Source organism: Lactuca sativa, chromosome 2 (assembly GCF_002870075.4).
Source record: "Lactuca sativa cultivar Salinas chromosome 2, Lsat_Salinas_v11, whole genome shotgun sequence".
Classification (NCBI taxonomy): Eukaryota; Viridiplantae; Streptophyta; class Magnoliopsida; order Asterales; family Asteraceae; genus Lactuca; species Lactuca sativa.
In genome coordinates this window covers 14,331,495-14,354,023 of record NC_056624.2, presented here as the reverse complement: position 1 = coordinate 14,354,023, position 22,529 = coordinate 14,331,495, and the positions used below count along the sequence as shown (strand labels likewise).

The 22,529-nt window shown below is 35.4% G+C and overlaps 1 protein-coding gene and 1 long non-coding RNA gene across 2 annotated transcripts; one reads left to right on the top strand and one right to left on the bottom strand.

Moving 5' to 3' along the window:
• Window positions 1–738: 738 nt before the first annotated feature.
• On the bottom strand, window positions 739–1,903 carry LOC122196665 (uncharacterized). The gene is made up of 2 exons (XR_006188686.1): window positions 1,750–1,903; window positions 739–1,025 (listed from the first exon to the last, which is right to left on the bottom strand). It is a non-coding gene; the product is annotated as an uncharacterized LOC122196665 (long non-coding RNA).
• A 16,428-nt stretch (window positions 1,904–18,331) lies between these two features.
• LOC111889525 (triosephosphate isomerase, cytosolic-like) lies at window positions 18,332–21,183 on the top strand. Its single transcript, NM_001405348.1, has 9 exons — window positions 18,332–18,441; window positions 19,196–19,271; window positions 19,412–19,535; window positions 19,664–19,748; window positions 19,880–20,012; window positions 20,186–20,280; window positions 20,366–20,444; window positions 20,587–20,669; window positions 20,822–21,183. Exons 1-9 carry the CDS (start codon window positions 18,403–18,405, stop codon window positions 20,870–20,872), a joined length of 765 nt encoding a protein of 254 aa, NP_001392277.1. The 5' UTR covers window positions 18,332–18,402; the 3' UTR covers window positions 20,873–21,183.
• The last annotated feature ends 1,346 nt before the right edge of the window (window positions 21,184–22,529 follow it).

The window sequence follows — 22,529 nt, the reverse complement described above, 5'->3', positions numbered from 1 at the left end:
ATAACGGAATATGTTCTTCACAGCAATCATGTGAGGTTCTCTTGGATTAGCTTGAAACCTAGCAAAATAACACACAGAAAACATAATGTTCGGTCTACTAGTTGTTAAATACATAAGTGACCCTATCATTTGTAATATTCATTTATAATATTCATTCAGTCTCCAATATGTTTCATTGGAATCTCTAGTTTATGTTGTATTAGTCTCTAATATTATTTTTCAAGGACTATATATTAGTCTTTGATACTGTCATCTTTAGTCTGCAACGTCTTTCCTTCTAGGACCAACTTATAGCATATAAGTCTTTGATACTATCATTCTAGAACTAACTTGATTTTTTAATTACTAGATATTAGTCTTAGACACAATGTCATTCAATCTGTAACCTGCTTTTTTAGCTACAGAATATTGGTCACGAATCTAATGTCATTAAGTCCCTTATCAATGACTACGGTTTTGATAACCAGCCTGAACAGTTCAACCAGTTGATCTAGAACCAATCAGCCATCCAGATCTGCAAGACTTAAAAAAGGCTGAAAACAAACCAATAAAACCGACAAACTGGTAAGAACTACACAGTTATTCAAAAACCATTTTGGTTATTCCTTAAACTAGTTTTCTAACAATAATATTCTTAATATTTGAAACACAAATGTCTTCAAAATCTAATAAGCATAAATATTGTGCTAGTAACACTAAAAATATAAAACTATCAAATGTTAATTAGAGAAAGAAAACTAAAATAATCATCATATTTTCTCACAAAGTGACCAAACACAATACAAATTTACTAACCTTTGACAAACAAATATTGACATTGTTGAAGCTCACTGTAGTTTTTAATATTAAAATAATAGGAAAAAATTTTAGGATGCAAAAAATTACTATTACATTGTTAGATGGCCCAAAACTAATATGATTTTTGCCCTCATCTTCCCTGATCTATTTAATTATCTTCTTGACATTTTGGTGACTGAAACCACAGGTGGATAGTGAACACCTCAACCTGCCGGATCATGAACGTGCTGAAGAAAGGGCAAACAAATTAATAAAACCATCTATGAGAATAAGATACCCATATCAGTGATTTTAGATGGATGTATAATTATCTAAATTTGGAAAAGATGTAAGAAAAATACAATCATATATACAGATATACTCGATTCATACGGTAACAAATTATTGAATATGACAAACACCTTTAAATATTTACTTGACACTTGACAGAAAGCAAATTAGTCGAATACACATTCTTTTCCATATCAATTGTAACTTGGAGAAATGCAAGATTACATCAATGAGAAACGTAATGTTTAATCTTTTCGAAGTTACTCAGCACAATAGATATCTAATGAATTAAAAAAAAAAAAAAAAAAAAAAAAAAAAAAAAAAAAAAACAAACAAACAAACTTATTTACATCAATGTAAAAGAAATGTATACCTCGCATGATAAAAAAAAAAAGTAATGAAAGAAATCATAGGGCTATCAACTAATGGATTAATAAAAACTATTTAACCACATAATAACTTGAAATTGGAACTCTATTTCCTATAACCACATAATCTTACGGATTACAATGGCCTAGTGTTAATATGTGTTTCCTGGACACCGAGAGAATATAATAGCTTGGCTATTGAATTTCCCCATCTCGACATGTTTAAATTCGAATTCATTTTACAATATCTATTATAGAAATAAATCGTCAATTCGATAGCTAACTTGAGATAGTTAAGGGTTAAAAAAGTTACCTGAGATTTAATTCTTGATTCTTGATCAATCGAACAACTTCTTGGATAAAATAACATTAACAAAGACTCTGAACAGCTTTTCCTTCGACTCTAAGATTGAAATTGATCTATCTTGAAGGTCTTCTTGTTTCAATACATGTGATATCAGGGACAAAGAGACATATAGGGTTTTTTCACTTTTGCCTAATTATGAAAACATAAATTAGCGCGGGATTTAAATTTTCAAAAACTTTGAATTTAGGGGGGACGAAATTCGAAATACTAAATGAGATTATTAATATCTTAAATGATATAATATATTGAAAAATAATAACATTAAGGTTATATTAAAATAACATCACAAAATTAAACAATAAAAATATAAAAAAATATATTAAAAAATGTTACAAAATCATTTAATTGAAAATTATTGTAATTTAATCGTTTATAATAAATTTTCCCTCTTTAATTATTTTAGGATGTAAAGGCGGGGAAGAAGCATGTTACTCGGAGATGCTAGAAGTTGTGGTTGTAATTGTGAAAATGGTGGTGTCAGTGGCAGAGGTGGTGATAGTGATGGTGGTGGTAGTGTTGGTAGAGGGGGTAGAGGTGGTAAAAATAGTGGAAAAAGGGGTGGAGGTGGATATTATTGTGGTGGCAGAGGTGGTGGTAGTGATGGTAGTGGTGGTGGCGAATATGTAGAGTTGGTAGTAGTGGCGATGGTTATGGACTATATGTGGGAAAGTAGTCATGATGGCATAGATAACGATAATGGTGGTGACGCGTAGCTGGGGACATAGGTGGAGGGGGTGATGGTTGTAGAGGTTATGATGATGATAGAGATGATGTTGAGGTGGATATGGATGTGGTGGTGACGGTAGAGGTGATATCGGTAGAGGGACTGGATGTGGCAATTGTGGTGGTTATGACGAAGACAATAACGAATGTGGTAGTGATGGTGATGATGGTCATTGACGTGGCAATGCTGTTGATTGAGGTGGTGGTGGTGGTAGTGGTGGTTGATGGGGCGAAGTTGGTGGTAATATATGGGGAAAAGGTGGTTGTGGAAGAGGTAGTGGTAGCAGGGACGATAAAGGTGATTTTTGATGTAATGGTAGAGGTAGATGTGACCGTGGTGAGGGAGGTGACAGGTGTGGTGAAAGCGACAGTCATAGGTGGTGGTGACGGTGAAGGAGGGGACTGAAATTCAGTATTTAAAAGTTTCACATCCAAAGGAAAATTGGTGCAGATATATCCATGACTGAAATTCAGTCCCTAACAAGTTCCATACACAATCAAAACTGGCACAAGTCTATCAGGGACTGAAATTTAGTCCCACATAGCTTTCCATCTAAAGTCAAAGTGTCGGTAGACTATTCGAGACTAAAATTCAGTGTCCAATGTGTTTTCCACCGAACATAAACATGCGCAAATAGATTAGGGACTGAATTCTAGTCTCAAATAAGTTTGGCCAGTCTCTAACGATTAACACATTAAAATCAGTCTTAGATAGTATCTGAGACTAATTTATCAGTCCCGGATACATGGTATCCAAGACTGATTAATCAGTCTTTGATATTTTAGTCACAAAAGCCCCTTTTTCTTGTAGTGTCAACAGCAGGTTTATCCAAAGATGGTGTTAATTAGTGCCAAACGCCATTGGAACCTTCACTTTTGAGTCGCCTGTCATACCGAATTTCGTTAGTAATGTCTTTGTATAAGCCTCCTGGTTGATAAATATACCTTTTGTTCCCTGTCTAATGTTTAAACCAAGGAAAAAGTTAATTGGACCCATTGCGCTCATTTCAAATTTAGTCTCCATCAACTTTCTGAATTCAGCTGTTAAGCTAGGATTCGTAGAGCCGAAGATGATATCATCAACATAAATTTGAACAATTATTAGATGTTCGCCTTCTTTCTTTCGAAAGAAGATAGGGTCAACTGAACCTTGCTTAAATTTTGACATTTTTAGAAAACGAGTTAAGGTTTCATACCAGGCTCTCGGTGCTTGCTTTAATCCATAGATTGCTTTATCTAGCACATAACAATGATCAGGGAATTTCTCGTTCACGAACCCAGGCAGTTGCTCAACATAAATTGTTTCTTCTAGTTCTCCATTCAAGAAAGCACATTTGACATCCATTTGGAAAACTTCAAAGTTTTTATGAGCAACATATGCCAAGAAGATCCTTACTGATTCCAACCTAGCTACCGGAGCAAAGGTTTCCTCATAATCTATCCCTTCTTATTGACAATATCCTTTCACCACTAATCGTGCCTTGTTGCAAATTACATTCCCTTCTTTATCCAACTTATTTTTGAAGACCCACTTCAAGCCAACTACAGACGCATCCTATGGTATAGGTATCAACCTCCAAACTCGGTTCCGCTCAAACTCATGGAGCTCATCTTGCATTGCTTGGACCCAATCTAAATGATCAAGTGCAGCATTTACAGTTTTCGATTCAATCTTGGAAACAAACGAATTAAACATGCAAAATTCAACTTTAGAGAACAATGCAATTTGTTTTGCTTTTAACTGAGACAGAGTAAGGAATTTTTTGGAAGTTTCACCAATAATCTGTGCTTTGGGATGGTCTTTGGTCTCTTTTTCCCCCTCGACTGGCGAAGTATAATCTGTGTCTTCACTGATGGTCGCATTCGGTGTAGAAGTAGAACTCTCCCCCTCGGTTGTACTACCGATAGGTGGATTTAGAGCAGAACCATCCTCTGAGCCTTTATGAGATTGAGTCGAAAGTGGATCCTCCCCCTCTAAAGATTCTTTGTTTGTTTCTGATGCTTTTGAGCTTTCCCCTTGACATGTTGGATTACTCTTAGCAATTGGAGGTTGATCTTCCATCTCTTTAGCAGCTTCATTAATAATCTCCTTGAGACTTTCAATTTTGTTGTATGTGGCTTTCGCTTCTGAGGTTGCTGCTTTCTCTGATTCATCAAACAGGCGCATGTATTCTTCAAACAGGTTGGCTATAGGAACCAAGACTTGTCCTGATTTTGGAAAAATGTCTCCCAAGTCACTTTCACTTCTTTGAGCTTTCTTCATGTAACTATCATCGAAGGTGACATAATAGGTTTCTTCAATTCTTTTTGAGCGTTTATTCAACCCTCTGTATGCTTTCGACGTGAGTGAGTAACCCAGAAAAATTCCTTCATCAGCTTTGACGTCGAACTTATTTCGGTTCTCTTTGGAGTTGAAAATAAAACACCTTGAACCGAATATGTGGAAAAATTTGACATTTGGCTTTCGTTTGTTCAAGATCTCATATGGAGTGATTGGGAATCTTTTATTTAGCAAGGACCGATTCTGAGTATAGCATGCAGTTGCAACAGCATCAGCCCAAAAATATAATGGAAGTGAAGCGAAACTGAGCATGGTTCTGGCAGCTTCACACAAAGAACGGTTTCGTCTTTCAACGATTCCATTTTGTTGTGGTGTATAAGGGGCCGAAAATTATGAGTTATTCCCTTGTCAGCCAGAAAGCTCTCAAAATCATTATTCTTGAATTCCAGACCATTGTCACTTCTGATATTTCGCACCGTTTTCCTCAGCTGTACTTCCACTTGCTTGATGAATGTTTTCAGCTTAGGAGTTGCATCTGATTTCTGTTTAAGAAAGAAAACCCAGGTGAAGCATGAAAAGTCATCTACAATTACAAGAATATACTTACTTCCACCAAAGCTTTCAATAGCCGAAGGTCCACATAAGTCGATGTGCAAGAGTTCAAGAGCTTCAATTATCTTCGTGTTGATTCGAGTAGGGTGGCTCTTTCTGCTTTGTTTGCCCATTTCACATGCTACACATAGAAGGTCCTTGTCGAACTTGAGAATAGGAAGTTCACGAACATGATCACCAAGCACTAACTTATCAATGTCTTTAAAGTTCAAGTGTGATAGTCGTCTATGCCACAACCAGCTATCATCTGTATTTGCCTTTGTCAGCAAACATATTGCTAGTTTTCCTTGTATGGGATTGAGATTTAAAGGATACATCTCTCCCTTACGTTCAGATTTCAACAGAACCTTCTTGGATTGTTTCTCAATTATCTCAGAGCCCTCTTCATCAAACGATACTTTCAAACCTGTGCCCACAACTAATTATGACACACTAATGAGGTTGTGCTACAAACCTTCTACATAAGCCACTTTCTGAATCGTGAAGTCACCATTTGTTATCATGCCATATCCCTTTATTGTTCCATATGAGTTATTTCCATATTTCACACAGCCACCATCTTTCAGAGATCGAAACTCCCTCAGTTCTTCCTTCCTACCTGTCATGTGACACGAGCAGCCACTGTCTATATACCATTCTTCGTCGAACTGCTTGTCACTGATTACCTACAAATTTAAGCAGATTTAGGAACCCAAAGTTGCTTGGGTCCTTGTGAGTTTTTCACAGAAAAAGGAATTGCAGTAGAAATATCAACCAAGTATGTTCGTTTTACTAAGGTGGTATGATCTTTTCTTTTAATTGTATAAACTTTGATTTTGGTTTTGTTTTGTTTAAATTTTTATTCATTGGTTAGTTTGTTTGATGACATTTGACACCTAGGATCAGCTGATGACTTCTTATTATTGATCTTAGCTTTCCTTTTCCTTTGATGTGTTCCCTGGAATATGCTTTGCCTTGGGACTTGGTGTGACCGAAACCTGACTTAGGACCGAAACTAGTCTGCTGACCGAAAGTGGACTTTCGGTTTCTGTTTTGAGTGACGTTCGGACCGAATCTGGTCTGTGGACCGAAAGTGGACTTTCGGTTTTGAGACTTTGAATAATACGAACTTGGACTGAAATTTTCCTTCACCTTTTCCTTTCCTTTGTCGTTGAGATCTTCTTAGGAGGAATATGGTTGGGATTTTGGGAATGCCAGTAAATCTTTCGCTCATTCAGATTCTTTGCATATCTTTGATTTCTTAAGTGTTTATGTTCAGCTAGCTCCTTCTGCGATTTGTGGATATTGTAACTGGCCTTTGAATTCTCTCGTGGAGTTTCGGTTGTATTGTCTTGAACTTCGGTTCTTCTCTTGGTTCCACAGGGATTTCTTTGGTTCCACCTGTGCTCGGTTTGTCAAAACTCGAGGGTTTGTTTATAGGTTCAGCTACGTACCTTCCTTTAACTCTCCAAGAGGTCTGCTCAGATAGGCCTACAGTTTCGTCTGCATTATCAATAGGAGCAGACCAAAAGAAATCTTCGCACCCTTCTGCATTGTCTTTTTCTACCAAGACTCTTAGCTCCGCTGTTTGTCTAGAAGTGACTCCTTTTGTCGCATATACTTGGTTCAACACAATTTGAACCTTTTGATAAACTACAGCCTTTTCTTTGAGCTTCTTTTCCTTATTCTTTGCTAGACGAGCAAATTCCACTGAATTTTTTGAGATTAGTGGTTGCTCATTCTCAGTTTCGCTCTTCATAAACTCAGAGAAATCAACTACGTCTTCTACAGATATCTCGCTCATCTCACTTTCTTCATCAACTTCAAACGTATGTTCTAAGTCTAATTTATTTTCAGAAGCTAGTTTGGCATTGGATTGGTCGAATGAGTGAATAGTGCCCGACTTAATTTTCAATCTATCATTTTCATCTAAAATGTCTTTTAACATGCATTTGTGTTCCTTTGAATCAATGAAGGTTTCGATTTTATCCAGTCCAATTTTGTATGACATGAACGTCTCTTCCGATGAAACTTCTGATTCACATTCTGCTATTACCTCGTCTTCCTTAAATTCAAGGAATGGCAAAATCATCTTATGAATTTTCTTTCCTACCTCACAACTTAAATGTAATTGAGCTATATTAGTATATAAACGCTTAGCAATTAAACAAAATACATTCCTCTGTTTTAAAAACTTTAAATTGTCTTTTTGTAAATAAAAACTTTCATCCCTAGCTCTAATTAACTTCGCTTCCTTTAGCTCAATCCACATCCTTCTCTCCTCACTCTTCGAAGACACCCTGCTGAGTTGGTCAGATAGGTTAGAATTTGCTAAGCGAGTTTGCATGAGACTTCCACTTAAGTTGGTGAATTTAAATTTTAATTCATTTAATTCTTCTTCATAATTGGTTATTGGAACTTTAAGTGATTCAAGAATAGATTGTACCTTTTTGATCAAACGATCGCAGTCGTTGATTTGCTCACTGACTGGATTTGCTGCAAAAGATTTGTTTTCAGTCAGATTCGGTTCTTCAACTGTACTTTCGGTTGATGATCCAGCAGTGACCATAAAGCACTTCCTAGCCAAACCTCCTTCCTTTGCTACATATGCCTATCCATGAGAGGGCTTTCTCACCTCTTCATCTTCAGAGTCGGTTGACCAAACTTCCACTCCACCGAACTCATCATCATCAGCATCTTCCTGCACAATTAAAGCATTCATTGTACCTTTTGCCCCATTAGCTGTTTTCTTGTTCTTGATTTCTTCTAGCTTGCGCTTGTAGTACGCCTCATCATCTTCACCATCTCTTTTCTCAACCATCTTTCTGAGAATGCAATCCTTGGCAAAGTGGTTCTTGCCATGACAGTAATTGCAGTCGTATCCAGAGTCTCCTGCAAGTTTGCTCTCCCTCTTGTCTTCATCCTTTTGAGAAGAGATCTTCGCTTCATCCTTCAGCTTTTCAGAGCTATAACTTCCCTGCCAGTTTCGGTTCTTGCTGACCGGAAAATTTCTTCTTGCAAACTTCTTTGGATTGGTGACCATCATAGCATACTCCTCACCTGTAAGGTCACACTCAGACAAACCCGACTCTTCTTCTTCTTCTGCAACACCTTTTGCTTTTGAGACAAGAGCCAATGATCCTACCCCAGAAACCACCTTTGCTTCTTTGGTTACAACACTTTCATGGGAATTGAGTATTCCAACCAGTTTCGCTAGCGAGTAAGACTTGAATTGTTCATGCGCTTTTACAGTAGAAACCACAGCCATCCATTCTGGTCATCAGCAATCAACTTGTTGTATTCCTTTTGCGTCTTGACAGTGGTGCTTGTTCCTAAATGAACAAACGGCCCAAGAGTGATAGCTTCCCAGATAAGATAGTCGTTTTCTTCAGATCCAACCACATAGTCTTCGAAGTGATGTGCCCATACTTCGTAGTCTTGAGTGTAGAGAATGGGTATCCTGGTTGTATAACCAATGCTGTTTGAGATATTGATGGGATTTGTTTGAGAATCTTCGTGAGACGTGGTGAGCTTTTAGATTCAAACATGTAAACTTGAGATTAGGGTTTTATCTAAAACAAAGTTACCGTCGAAACAAAGAAGACGACTTGTTATTTATACGATAAAAGCGGAAACCCTAACGAATTCTGAATACAGAAGGAATGTGTATTGATCACACAGTCTCCTGCTCTGATACCAATTGTTAGAACGTAGTTCTTTCAGGATCGAATGATTCTAAACATGCAAACAAATAAGTACGTAAAGTAAACACGAATATGGCTTGAATACGTTGAATGATTAATACTTCAAAACCTCAGAAGAGCTCGATTAAGAACTTCGACTGTAGAGGTGTATTAGGGTTACAAAACTCAAGCGTATTTAAAAGAACGTCTCCCCATAATGCATGCATGCATATATATAGTTTAACCCTAAGAGATAATCACGGATGGACAGGCCCAATCCGGATATATACAAAAGACCTAATACGCAACACAATAAGCCCCAACAGTATGGGGGTGATTGAAATCCTCCTTGTGCATGAAACCCCATTAAGAGCTTAGAATTGCCATTAAGAGCCTTTTTAGCCATGCATACATGTAAAGTTTGCAACTTTACATGAAAAGCATGCTCTAGAAGCTTGGATCTGTAATTTGGAGCCATTGCATGGCTTAAATGAGTCTGTATGGCTTAAGGGCTAAAGGAACTTGGCGAGTCGTATGAAGATGGCCTTGAACTCGCCGAGTTGGATGAGCAACTCGGCGAGTCCGATGAAAATTGTCACAGGCTTGGCGAGTTGTATGAACAACTCCGCGAGTCGGATGAGTTTTCTACAGGATATGTATGCGTGTGTATCTGTCGAGTTGCAAGAAGGAAACTCGACGGGTGGCTTAAAAGTGTGATCGAGAATCGGAGGAACTCGATGAGTCACCTCGATGACTCGGCGAGTTGGATAGTGCTTTAAGTAACTCGGCGAGTAGTCGAGGGTGCTCGGCGAGTTAAGGTCAACATGGACTGTTGACCTTGACGGAGGACTTTGACCTTGGCCAGGGGTTTACTAGTGGGTTATGGAATACCTTATAAGGTTAAGGACTTATGAGTATATTGTACTATGGTAATAGGTGGTGGAGCATGTGTCAAGTGACTTGAGAGTTGGAGTTTATCTTCCGAGTGGACATCTACAAGGTGAGTTATCCTCACTATATCGATAGGGTCTAAGGAACCAAGGCCGACCCTTTAGTTGTTATCGTTACGGTATGCTACATGTGGATATGATCCGTTAGATCAGAATCAGGATAGACTATATGTTATGTTCTTATGATCCGTAGGGATTGATATGTTAGTGACCTGCTAGGTTAGTGCTCTAGTTATAAAAGATTGCTATGTTTGGTAATCAATGAGATAGATATGTTCGATGTTTTGTATATGCCAGTAAATGTTTTTTATGCGCACATGGTTATTTGCTTGTTGCATGGGTTGAGGCGGTCCTGCTTTGTGCCGAAGGCCAACACACCTTAGGAGCGGTCCGGGAAGACTGTAGAACTATGTGGCGGTCCAGTCATGCCGAAGGCTTGATGTAGATCCAGTTGGACTGTAGGCCCTGTAGGGCGGTCCAGTCAGGCCGATGGCCTAGTATGCATGTTGATTAATTGGTTATTACAGATATGGTATTATCAGCGTGGTATTGGTATTTTGGGGGTATCTCACTAAGCCCTTGGGCTTACAGTTTTTAGTTTATTGTTTCAGGTACCTCAGGAGTTCATGGAAAGGCAAATGCGTGACCGTACCGCTCCTCATCCTTATGATCTGGATTTTTGGACACTCTGATTGAATAATGAATTGAAAACACTTTTGTAAACAATTACTATTTGGTTTTATTTATGCTTGAAAAGTTTAAATTTGGCGTAAAATTTTCGGATGTTACACTAGAAATAAAGATAAGCCATATATATGTCAAAGCTAATGGAATTGATTGAAATATTTGTTTCAATGAGAAAGTTCAAGGAGTTTGAATTTCGAGAAACATAGATAAACCATATATATTTCAATGCTAGTGGAAGCATTGTAGTCACCCTTGTACTGTACATCGAAAATGTACAATTCATAGGAAACTATATTCTAACTTAGCAAGTGTAAAAACTTGGTTTGCTATGAGAATTGTTTCGCTATGATATACATGGGAGATACAAGACACATACATAATAAGGATCTATGGAGATAGATTAAAGTGATTCGTGTCACACCCCCAAACCAGAACGACGGAAACGTTCGAGGGCGGATGACTTCTTGGGCATTATCATAACAATGAATATAATAGTGAAGAAAGCAAACACAACCATCATCAATATAATTGAAAAAGTTACATCGTAGTATATGTTTACATGTTTTCGAAATCAATTACATCATGATGACAAAATATGTTTTTGAACTTGACGCCTTAGCGTCTCTGTCCTCAAAGCTATGCATTTCCTGTTTACTGAAATCCTGAGAATACAAGTAGTTTTGAAAAAGTGTCAACTTCTAAGTTGGTGAGTTCATAAGAGTTTTATTTTGAAACGAAACTATTTTCCTTTGTAAAAGCAGTAAAGTCGTTCCAGAAAATCCGATATTTTCCTTAAAGAGTGAATTGAAAGTTTCTATGTTATGAAATAGTGCATCCTAGAATTTCCTATAGTTTCCTTCTATAATCTCCAAGTATATATAAGTTATATAAAATTAAAGTTAGATAAAATGTCGAATGTAATGGGTCTACCTTAAGCCCACAACCAAACAAGGAACAGGAAATAAAGCGGACCCACAAATTCTAAGTCGATCACGACTAAATTCTATATAACTCTAGCATATACACTTAGTAATTATGGCTGAAAACTAACAATTCTAGATAGAATGTAGTCTTAAAAACCAAAGACCGAGACTATGCCTATCATAGTTCATCAAGTGGTGGTAGTGGACATTAACTATACATATCATAATTCACCAAATAATGGTAGTGATAGTGAACATGAATTATGCATATTATAGTTTATCCAAAAGTGGTGGTGGTAGCGAACATAAACTATACATATCATAATTCACCAAATAGTGGTAGTGATAGTGAAGATGAATTATGCATATTATAGTTTATCCAAATTGTTTGTAATGTGATGCAACCTAACTATACCTACTATAGTTAGCATATTTGTTGGTAGTGTACACTTATTATAGTTTATTGTAATTACTAGTAGTAGTGGCAAACCTTAGTATATGATTCATATCTTCGAGATAAGGTAAATAATATGTAATATCATTCACATGTATTCAATTAGTACTATCCTTGTCATGGTTTACCAATTGTTTGTATGTAACGGATGTAAACTTTGTTTATGACAATTTATTATTTCACCATACTTAATATAGTAAAAACCCATTTGTTTTATAATGTATGTCTACATACCAAGACAAAATGACACATAATGTAATAAAATATAATCACATAATGATACACACCTTGCTCAACAAGTTACAAGGTGTGAATGGAAGTTGTAAGTTGTCAACTTGTTTTTAACATTTCTGTATTGTTTTGGAAAAATCCCAAAAAACTCATACGAAGTCGAAAACTGAATCCGTAAACTCTGTGAGTTTAGAAAATGTTTCTATTTTGTTCATAAATTTTATCATGATTTTTAGATGTCTCTAACTTGTGTGAAAATGTCCATATTCACAGACTGGTCCGGATTCATAGCTATAGTGATAGGCAATTTTGTAAAAATCACCATAAATTGTAGAAAAATTGTATGGAGATGTACAAGTAGTCATTTTAAAGTTATATACCTTAACTTTTTGCATCTAATACAGTTTTGAAAACTAAAATGTTTAAGTTGACCAAAACAGTCCGTGAATGGAGTTAAACTTTCCTGATGAAAGCTGTTGGAAAAGTTTAGTTGTGTTCTTGGTGTTTTAACTTGTATCCCCCCTTAAAATTTAAGAAAACATGAAAAGATAGGGGTATGAACTCACTTTGTGTGTTCTTAGTGGATGGATGTTGAAAAAAAGGAGTGTTCAACTCAAGAACACTTAGAAGATGCCTTGATGAATCGAGAACCTAACATGAAGGTGACGATGTTTGTGTGAGATTTCTATGATTTTGAGTATAAGGAAGTGCAATAACCATAAGAAGGGTGATGATACTTACCAAATGTAGAAGGAAAGCTTGATAAATGTCTTGTAAATCTCGAAATTGAGAGAGAAAAGGTTGAGAGAAAAGTGTTTGATCTTTTGGTGGAAATAAGGGAAAATGAGTGAAGTGAGGAGAAGGGGTGGGTTGTCCAGCTCTTAAGACGTGAGAATGGTAGGAGATTGATGGAAAAGTACAAAGAAGTTACTAGGTATGGTGGGGAGGGGTGTGGGCTGGTCATGGAGTGGGTGTGGGTGGTTGTTTGTGTCATAAACTAAAGAAAAGTCAACACTCCACCTCTAGTACTTCACCCACTCTTCTTGGATAAGATTTATCCACAAAAACATGATTAATTAATAAACATGGGGCCTTATATGTTAAAATAAAGTTTTGGGTGAAAATCCCGCGTTAAAATGATGAAAAACGGGCTTAAAATGAAGTCGTAGTCGAAAACCGGGAAGAAAAGTTGAATCTGCGAGGCTTCTCGCATGGGGGGCCAAAGGCGCGAGGGTTCGCTCCTTAGAGGGTGGGACCGAACTTCGTTTGTGTGCATGGAGGTGAAATGGAGCGAAGGCGGAAAGAGATTTTGGACCGAGAGGACCTTCGGGTTAGGTGCTCAGGCGAGGTTCGGTCCGAAGGGAGGAGGTTCGGTCCTCCTGGTTTCGGGTCTACGGCAGTTCGGTCCTTAGGGTTTTGGTTTTTATGGGCTTCGGTCCTTAGGAGTTTGCTTATAGAGGGTTCGGCCTTAAGAGGGTTCACTCTTAAAGAGTGGGTTTCGGGTCCTTAAGGCTATTTTACCCGTTTTTACCCCGTTTTAGGTGATTTTTGACCCGGTTAAAGGTCGGGATGACCCGAATGATTTCAAAAAGTTATAGGAACTTTTGAGAGAGATTTGGGAGAGAGTTTTAATAGATAGAGATAGAGTGAAAGAGATTGGGAGAGGCTCCTTTTGTGACCTTTTGAGTGTTTGGCTTCGCAATGCAAGGTCCGTAAGCCCCGTTAAGCCATGTTTAAGGATCTTATACACTCCCGATGAGTATGCAACCTTGTTTTATTGGTTTGGTTCATTACTTAACACAATTTTAGATTAAGGAAATCTAGATATACGAACTTTTCAATTGGTGATTTCTCATTAGAATGTCGAGTTGTAAAGTAATTACATAACATAAATCCTAGTATATAAGGGTTAACTGAGTTGACCGGTTTGACTTGTTGACTTTGTTTAACTTTGACCTGACCAAAATTTGATGGTTGTCACAATTCGTTTGATTAAGCAAAGGTATATTAAATCTTGAGGAAACTCGACATGAATAACTCAAAAAGGAGTTCATGCTTATATGGCATCACATTAAGCAATACTAATGTCCTAGTTCTACTATTGAGTTAGAGGTTATGAGTCTTGTCCCATAGGCTTCCACTATGGGATCAATCATATATGCCATGACATGTATCAGATCTAATGACTCGTATGCCTTGAGCATGACAAGTTAGATTATATCAATTTAGCAAGAATCAATTAATCAAGATCCAGAACATTCTTAAGTGTCCTAGGAGGACAAAGGAAATGATCTTGATGGTATGGAAGAGATCATTGTAAGAGTTGCATTGATTCTAAACTTCTAAACTGATAAAAATGATTCTATTTACTGTTGAAATTCGTGCTTTTACTGAATAATGAAGTATTGGCTTGGAAGATTACCAAGTAATACACCATAGTGGATTTGACAAACTTAGAGTATATTGCATTTAGTCAAATTGAAAAGAAGACAATGTGACTGAAAGAGATTCATTAGTGACATCTTTGTTGAAATTCAATCATTGATGGTCCTTTTGGAGGCTCTTTGTGACTTTAAGGGTAAACTTACCTTGAGTATGGATCCCATGGACACACAAGCTCACATGATACATACTCAGTAAGTTCCAACACATTTGATAGTGAGTAAAATGTAAAGACATCATAGTCAACGAGTCATATCAAAAGATAATCTTGTCGATCCATTCCATAAGCCAATGTCATTGACCAATTCTGACAGTTAGACAGAGTCAAGAGGAATTAGATTTGCAAATGAATTGGCTCGAACACTTTTATTTTAGTTTGTTTTAAACTTGAGAACTTAAAGAAATAGAAGTGTTGATTCAATTTGGCGATTATTAAGTGGAGATCTTAATATATGATGGAGTTTGGTCATTTCAATTAACTTATCACTGTGTTCTCCTTTTGCATGTTTGGAACCCACTTTCTGATTATTAATTTACTCAAACATCCACATTCGGCCATACTCTTCGAAGTAAATAATGATTTAAGACTGTCATGAGTATTAGTGGATTATCCATAGTGATTAGACATAACATAGAGATTGCGCTAACACTCATGAGTACTTAATAGGGATTTAAGTATTGGACCAACTCGCGCTTAGATATTACTTCATGGATACAGTCACGAGTAATTCTAAGACAATAATATCTTCTATTCTTCAAACCTAGATATATGTGGAGTTTTGCTCTATGATTTTGTTATGCATTGGTCTACTTCAACACTATCCGTAAATGGTATTTATAAAGGGTATGTCTACATGTGACATGATGAAACAGACAAAAACTATGTATTTGAAGTTTATTTGTTCCTTCTGCCTTAATAAGAGAAGTGATATTTATAGGCCCCTCGATGATTTGGTGCTGGCATCTAAAGTGCTTGGCCGAGCCCTGACTGAAATTGATGTGTTCAATTTAGTAGTCAGATGTAGTCATCACAAATCTATATCGGGAAACATAATCTTGAATTCTGAGATTGACCATTATCCATGTCTCGAATTTATACAAATATCATAGAATGAAGGGATAGTTGATTACTTATCTAAGGGTTGAATTTTGATTAGATCAAGAGTTCGGCAGTTGCATTGGATGACTAACTTTCTGTTGATTATTAGAGAAATATTGGTCCTCGTATAGTTGATAACCTGTCCAAGTGGGAGACTGTTGGAATAACATCGAATGTCATTAACTATTGGTAATATTTCTAATAATAACAGTGTCCTTTTGGGTTGCCCTCAAGACCCAAATTGAGTAGAATAAATAAATGAGAAATTGGTTTATTAATTTAATAATTAATTAGAAACTTATTGGAAATATATTTTCGGAATTAATTAATAGTTTAATTAATCAAATGGTTGAATATTCAATTAATCAATTGTTGGTTGATCATGGAATATTCCAGAACCCTAAGAAGAAGGGTGGTGGATGAAAATTCCCTTATGATAAGGGGAATTTCGTTCTACGGCTATCCCATCCCACATGGGTTTGAGGATATAACCCTAGGAGGTATCCAAGACTATAAATAGGGCCTTAGGGATTCATTTAACCTTGCTCATTCTTAGCTTAAAGTTTCGCCTCTTCTTCCTCATCCTACAGGGACGATTTCTAACCCTCTTTGGGTTTGTGAAATTGACCATTTTCCTAGTTATTTTTATTCCACTCTTTGGTGTCATTGGGTGTGATACCATTAGAGGGATTCTAGTTTGGGTCCTCTCATCCAAGCAACTTCATAGAGGATCAAGATTTCAAGTATGGAGATCATTGGTTGTACAAGAGGTATGTGTTCTTCCCTTGTATTTTCGGTTTTCTTAGGGTAGATGTAATTAGCATGAAATATGATTGTAATGAACGTGAATCGGTTTTAAGCAAATTCGTTGAATTGTTGTTGTTGTGCTCATGTTTTTTGTTGTTGTTGTACAAGTAATCAAATTAATTGAGTCGATTTCGAGCAAATTCGTTTAATATTCATCATCGTTGAAGTTGTTCATTGTCTGTGATTATACATGCATGGGTGGTGTTTGATTAATTGTTTTAATAGAATTTTTATTGAACAAATATGTATGTTATAACCTCTTGGTGAAATATCAATACATTATAACCTTATGCTATGGTGGGTGAACTTTTGTCTCATTTAAATATGTTTGTGATTTTAGGACATGAAATGTCCGAGTAAATGCCCAAATGAAATCTTATTTAGAAGGTATAATATCTATAGGACAATTTTTAAAGACAGTCATAAAAAATGTTGTCAATGGGTAATATAGTCATTTTGTATTATCAGTTAGATGCAAAATCAACAACAAATTTCAGTTAGAAGTTTACTCAGTCAGAACTTTGAACTCGGTTAGCTTCTAATCTAGTCAACTCTAACTCAATGGACAACAATCAAACGACCCCTAACTTATTCTCTTATCCATTTCACTATTATTGTTTCGCACTACCATAAGTACTTAACGCGTAACTAAACCTTTGAGGATGTTAATTGATTCTTCAATGTTTCATTATGTAACTTTTTATTAAGAAAACCCAACGTATCTCCATAAAAAAAAAAAAACAATGCCAACCTTAGTATTTCATTTCAATTAAACTAGAAAATATTTTCAATACTTAATTCAATTAAAATATCATCAATTTAAATAACCTGTTTTCTATGAAATTCACATGTCACACATATGAACGAACTTGCAAAGAATTTCAGCTTAATTTGTGTTGTATGTATTTTCCATATTTTTATTAGAAATGTCTAGGTACACTTGATTTGCCAAACACAATTTATAATCAACTGAAACCTGAATCACATCAGCTTATATCAATATAAAAAAAATTTGTTCACCGAACAAAACAAGAAAGAACTAAAACTGAATCTAGAACCAAACTCATGCAAAAGTTTAAACCACATTCAAATGGAAGATTATAAAACGACATCTTCCAAGTTTGAAAAATAAAAAACCTAAATAAAACCGGTTCAATTTGAGATTTGACATGGGTGGACAACCGATTTTTTTAACTATCTTAAATTGAGATTTTTTTCTTAAAAATATATAGAACTAAGAATGAATTATATATAAATTTTTAAGAACGACAAATATAAGTTATATAAGTTATATAACCGTACACTTTGATTTGACTTTCTTTATGGGTTTGGACCTATTTTTGCACACCATGAATAATGTTAATGGTTGGAAAAATTAGTAAAATTCGAGATAAACAAGAGAAATAGGCCCAAATCCACCAAGCAAACCCAATCCACCGTGAACCGGTTTTCTGTTGCATCAAAGAAAAACCGTGAGCTAACTATAAACCGGCTACAGTACTAATTTACTAAAATACTCCTCGACATACATCACTCAAGTCTCAGAGTAAAGCATATTCTCGGATCCTCTTACCTTTACCAAGGGTACTTCCGTCTTTTCACTAATCTGGCGATCCACAGATTCGCTATAAATAGGCGATTCTTATCTGTGATCTGCGTTGGACTTTACCTAATCTCATCGGAGTTTTCGAGTTTTCTTTCTCTGCAAGTCGAATTTTTTTGATCAAAATGGGTCGTAAGTTTTTCGTTGGTGGTAACTGGAAATGCGTAAGTATCTGATCTCAGTTCTTGTTGTAAATCAAGCACATGAACGCAAATTTGATTGTGTTTTTAGTTTATCGGCTATGATCTAGTTAGATTCGTGTTTGATGAACTATACTATTTTTTTAATCGCAAATTTTTATTTTCAGTGTATTGACAAATCTGATTTTCGAGTGAAGTAAGCAGGATCAGATTCCTCCTTGATGAACTCTTTTAACTTAATAGTGTACTCTTTTTTAGTTTCATTTTCACTGTATCAACGAATCTGTTTTTCGAGCTAAGTGATAGTAGCCATATGCTCGTATCGAGGTTCGATTGAGTAGATCTTTGATATGCACATTTTGGATCCGAAATTAGTTCGAGAAAATAATTTCTGAAAGGATCGGGTAAAGGAAAATCAGAGGATACGCATAAATTAGTACTGATTTGATGATTTCTTGTCTACTTTTCTGCTTAATGATAAATTTACTGGAAATTTATCGTCAAATGAATTCAGCATGCTTTGCATTTGCTAGATGATGCGATCACGGTTTTATGGATTAGTAAGGCGAGATAAATTTCATTTTAATTATGGATTTGAAAAGTGAGAAGTTTGAATAAAAAGTCAACAGTGATGATCTGATTTCTGTACAGAAAGAAACATACTCTTTGAATGTAATAGTGTTTCTCTGTTTTAGTGTTAACGTATACTTGTGGTAGGATATAATATGAGTATTGAATTTGGAAATCTCATTTGCTGATTTGATATTTCATTTGGTAGAATGGAACTGCTGAGGATGTGAAGAAGATCGTGGCTACACTTAATGCTGGTCAAATTCCATCCACCGATGTTGTTGGTAAGTAACCTACAGATGATATCTGCCCCAAGTTCTTCTTAATGAAGGCATAGATCAGATCTTATATGTATAACCTCTGAATCTTGTAAGGTATTCATCTTATATATGTCTCAATTCTCAACAATCCTTTATTCTTGCAGAGGTGGTGGTGAGCCCTCCTTTTGTGTTTCTTACCTCTGTTAAAAGTGAATTGAGGCCTGAAATCCAAGTTGCAGCTCAAAATTGTTGGGTTAAGAAGGGTGGTGCATTCACCGGTGAGGTTAGGTATGTTTCAAAGTGTCATTTATCAAATTACCATCCTTTTTTTTTTGCTAAAACTTTTCAATTTCCTATGCATGATTTCTTCTTCTTGATTCTTACTAAATACTGAAGTTGGTTTTCTATATTTACAGTGCTGAGATGCTTGCCAATTTGGGTGTCCCATGGGTCATCCTAGGTCACTCTGAAAGGAGAGCCCTGTTAAATGAAACTAATGAGGTACCCTTTTCCTTGAGTAGATTTTACTCAGCCTATTCAAATCATTCACATTTTTGCTTCTGAACATCTTAATCGGTGTTGTATGCAAAATAACTGAAAAAGTTTTTTTTTTTTTTTCTTGTTTCATTCAGTTTGTTGGAGACAAGGTTGCATACGCACTATCTCAAGGTTTGAAGGTTATTGCTTGTGTTGGGGAGACTCTTGAGCAACGAGAAGCTGGAACCACCATGGAAGTTGTTGCTGCACAAACCAAGGCAATTGCTGGTAATTATTTTAAAACTAAACTTGCTTCTACTGTATGTAAAAAATCAAAATCTTGTTTTATCTTTGATATAATAAGTAACTTGCACACAAAAGTTATGATTTTGGTGTTTAATGCAAGAAATCACAATATGCCTTTTCTATGTGATTCTGATTTTGGTAATTTTTTGTTGCAGATAAAATCTCAAGTTGGGATAATGTTGTTTTGGCTTATGAGCCAGTTTGGGCTATTGGAACCGGAAAGGTTGCATCTCCAGCTCAGGCTCAAGAAGTAAGTGGGACCCAATACTTGCATGTTTTAAAACATAATAAATAGTAAGAATTTAAGTTTCATTTCTCAACTTCCAATGTATCAGGTACATGCAGGATTGAGGAAATGGTTTTGTGACAATGTCAGTGCTGAAGTGTCTGCTTCAACCAGGATTATCTATGGAGGTATCTTTATTTTTCTACCTTGTCATTAATGATCTGTTTTGGGTTCTCGTGGCTGGATATGTAAAATCACAATGTATTTTCACCATTTTATTTAATTTTGGTCTAAAAACATTGGCATGACAATATGACATTGACATTGCAGGATCTGTGAGTGGTTCCAATTGCAAGGAATTGGGAGGACAAACAGACGTTGATGGTTTCTTGGTTGGTGGAGCTTCACTCAAGGTAAATTCTTGGTCTTTTTTTTTTAATCAACTATATTCTATAATGATTAAATCTTTGTAATTATTTTTTGAAAAAGTTTCCAAGTTAAAACTAGGGAGCAAAATTTCAAATTCTCATTTTGTTCTAATTGTTTGTTTGGTTTATTATAATAGCCGGAGTTCATTGACATCATCAAGGCTGCTGAAGTGAAGAAGAGTGCATAAGTTTTTTTGTACAATTCGCCAAGGGTTTTTTTTAGTAATTGTATTTTGTTGTTTGAAATAAGCATATGACAAATGTTTGGTGAGCACTAGGTGCTACAAGTGACACCATGTGGTTTTTTGGTCAATAACTCAGCACTACGTTGTTCCTTTTTGTGAAAAGCTATGAGATGGGTGATATAAGAACCACCAGAAATTGATAATTTTATAGTCTCTGTAGACATTTAAGTACCATTTTTTTTTTCTTTTTGGGTATTTTTCTTTTTGCTTATTCTTATGTTCGCATATATGAATGCATCCTTTTTTGTGTGTTGAGAACTCTTCAAAAACTTTTGTTATTCTGTTGCATTTATGTGTTTGAAAGAATCTTGAGATAAGCATCGCTTTGGAACTAGAAAACAACCGGATGAAGGGATTTATTGAATTGATGAAAAACCTAATTGATAAGATTATTGAAGCAAAGAATAAAAGTAAGCTTTATTTGTGGAACTAGAGTATTGAAGCAAAGAATAAAAGTAAGCTTTATTTGTGGAACTAGAGTATGAGAAAGAGCTTTCCAATTAATCCTTAATTCTCAAAATACGATCAGGTAATGATGAATAGTGAGTTTCTCATGTTGGTCGGTGTGGTAGATTTTTTTTTTTTTTTTTTTTTTTTTTTTTTTTTTTTTTTTTTCACTATAGTTTCTTTGCCACAAACTAGGCGTGGTGTCACATTTTTTAATAATATAATTTAAATAAAATTTTCAATTTTAATAAAAAAATATTAAATTACTTAAAAATAAAAAACATAACATTGTATTACTTAATATATATATATATATATATATATATATATATATATATATATATATATATATATATATATATATATATAAAACATGAAATTAAAAAGTCTTAAATACTTAGAAAATAAAAATAACAAGAAATTTTAAAGATGTAAGCATAAAAAACCACACAACAACCGATTAAAAATAACTAGAAATTTTAAACTTATTTAGCATAATGTTTTCTAACGTCAACTTTCATCGACAAAACAATTTCGAGTTTCTTCCCGGTCATGTGCGATGTGTATCAATAGTACTTTCATGTCACTATCTCTTTCTTTCCGAACGTCGGTTTCAGAAGCAATTTGCAAAAATTTATCTGTTCTTTCTTTTATATCTTTCATATCGTCTCCTATTTCTTTAAGTCATCTAAATCTATCGTTTTGCCTTTGTCTTTGCGTTTTGCTTTGTCCTTTCTCATTAGTCATAAAGGTTGTATAACTTGAACGGGTTCATCATCGTTGAGGTCGAACCCAACATGAACATCTTATGTAGTGTAGTCAGATTCAAATGTTCTTAACGTTTTGAACCACTATCGATATGCTCGACAGATGTTTTGTTCATTTTTTATTTTTTGTTATCTTTCACGACATTTCAAAACTCAATAAACTTTAACGTTTTCTTATTTTCTTGATGGTACACTTTTAGAGCTCTCTTCAAAATCACTTCATCATTTTCTCAACTTTTTCATTAACATTTCATGTTGTTTTACAAATCAAAAAAGAACATGACTTCCTTATTTGTCTTCTCCCATTTGAAGTGCACTTAATGTTTTGAACGATACTCTGGAAACTTATTCCTTTGTGGAGCCTTTTTGTAACTCGTCTCAAAAAA

Bases quoted from the DNA above. Each gene is read 5' to 3' on its own strand.
- LOC111889525 (NM_001405348.1), top strand. From the start codon at position 18,403: ATGGGTCGTAAGTTTTTCGTTGGTGGTAACTGGAAATGC. The intron at 19,272-19,411 runs GTAAGTAACCTA...TTATTCTTGCAG, and splicing joins TCCATCCACCGATGTTGTTG to AGGTGGTGGTGAGCCCTCCT. The intron at 20,281-20,365 runs GTAAGTGGGACC...CCAATGTATCAG, and splicing joins CTCCAGCTCAGGCTCAAGAA to GTACATGCAGGATTGAGGAA.